At 47.1% G+C, this 1,190-nt stretch overlaps 1 protein-coding gene across 1 annotated transcript; it reads right to left on the reverse strand.

The window, feature by feature from the left end:
- Positions 1-330: 330 nt before the first annotated feature.
- Pmar_PMAR027098 (ribosomal protein L7A, putative) lies at positions 331-857 on the reverse strand (the record flags this gene model as incomplete). Its single annotated transcript, XM_002785213.1, has 3 exons — positions 331-518; positions 572-723; positions 774-857. The coding sequence occupies 3 exons, from the start codon at positions 855-857 to the stop codon at positions 368-370; spliced, it is 387 nt and encodes a 128-aa protein (XP_002785259.1). The 3' UTR covers positions 331-367.
- Positions 858-1,190: the final 333 nt, after the last annotated feature.

The following is a 1,190-nucleotide window of genomic DNA, read 5'->3' on the forward strand; positions in this document are numbered from 1 at the left end:
TTGGTATTCTGTGTGTCTAATAACACAGAGCGCGGACGGGTTAAATCGAAAGAACGTCGGAAACCGACGAGAATAGTCCTTCGACGTGAGCGCGAGTTGTCCAAAATGAGATATGTGCCATGGTAGTCGGTATTTCGACTATTCTGTTTCAACAACGTTGCACTGTCGACCACTGAACGTAGTGGCACCGATTTTGGACTCGGAGTCAGCAAAACTCACGCGCACATTTATCGTAACACTCATGAGAAGGTGACTGTAACGCAGGACATTCGAGGAGAGTTCCCCTCAGGAGACTACCAACACAAAGCCGCTCGTGCCAAGTGTCAACGTTGGGTAGTAGTAGACAACGAGTGAAACCTAAGAATCCTTAGATGAGGATCTGCTCGATGGAATCCTTCAAGTCTTGGATCTGAGTCATGAGCTGTGAACCCTCTTTGCTGGTGATACTGCAAGCAACCACAGGGCGAGACACACCACAGGCACGTCCCAGAGCAGTCTTAGACTTCACGAACACGTAACTGAGATGACAAGATACACTTGAAGAATGATGTACACATCATCATAGACCTACGGAACGTTCTTGTCCTCACATACCAGAGGTAGGTGAAGGATGATTTCCAGAGGTTCGGTATCAGCAGCCAGGACGATAACCTCAGCAGTACCACGGTTAAGGGTCTTGGTGGCTTCGTTGGCACCCTTACGAAGCTGCTTATAGTTGCAGGACTGAAAGATGATAGCAAGTTATTGTGCATGATACTGGTGAACTGCATTACCTGCTGCACAAGATCCATGATGGTGGCAGTCAGATCCGCAGAGGCGAGAGGATAAGCTTTAGGGTTAACTTCAGCGTCAGACATTTGTAATACGAGTGGTAAACAGGAAGAACGCCCTTCACTTGCCGATCACGAGGGCAATTATAGGACTATCACCATTCGATCAACACACTATCCCATCCCATCACTCCCAACATTGTAGTGAGAACTTCTCATGAACTAAAGGCTGGCATGTTCCCGTAACCAATTGATGGAGAAGCTTATTATCATCACAGTCGACAAGAACCGACGATAGTCTACAGTAGTTCCTCGTAATCCAACAACAATAGTAAACCTACTAGGTGACATTGAGGATTGTAAGGAGACTACAGCTCTTGATGTCGGTCCTGCCTTGAGTAGAGAACTTAAGCGCTCACA

This window comes from Perkinsus marinus (genome assembly GCF_000006405.1).
Source record: "Perkinsus marinus ATCC 50983 genomic scaffold scf_1104296933222, whole genome shotgun sequence".
In the NCBI taxonomy this organism is placed as follows: domain Eukaryota; phylum Perkinsozoa; order Perkinsida; family Perkinsidae; genus Perkinsus; species Perkinsus marinus.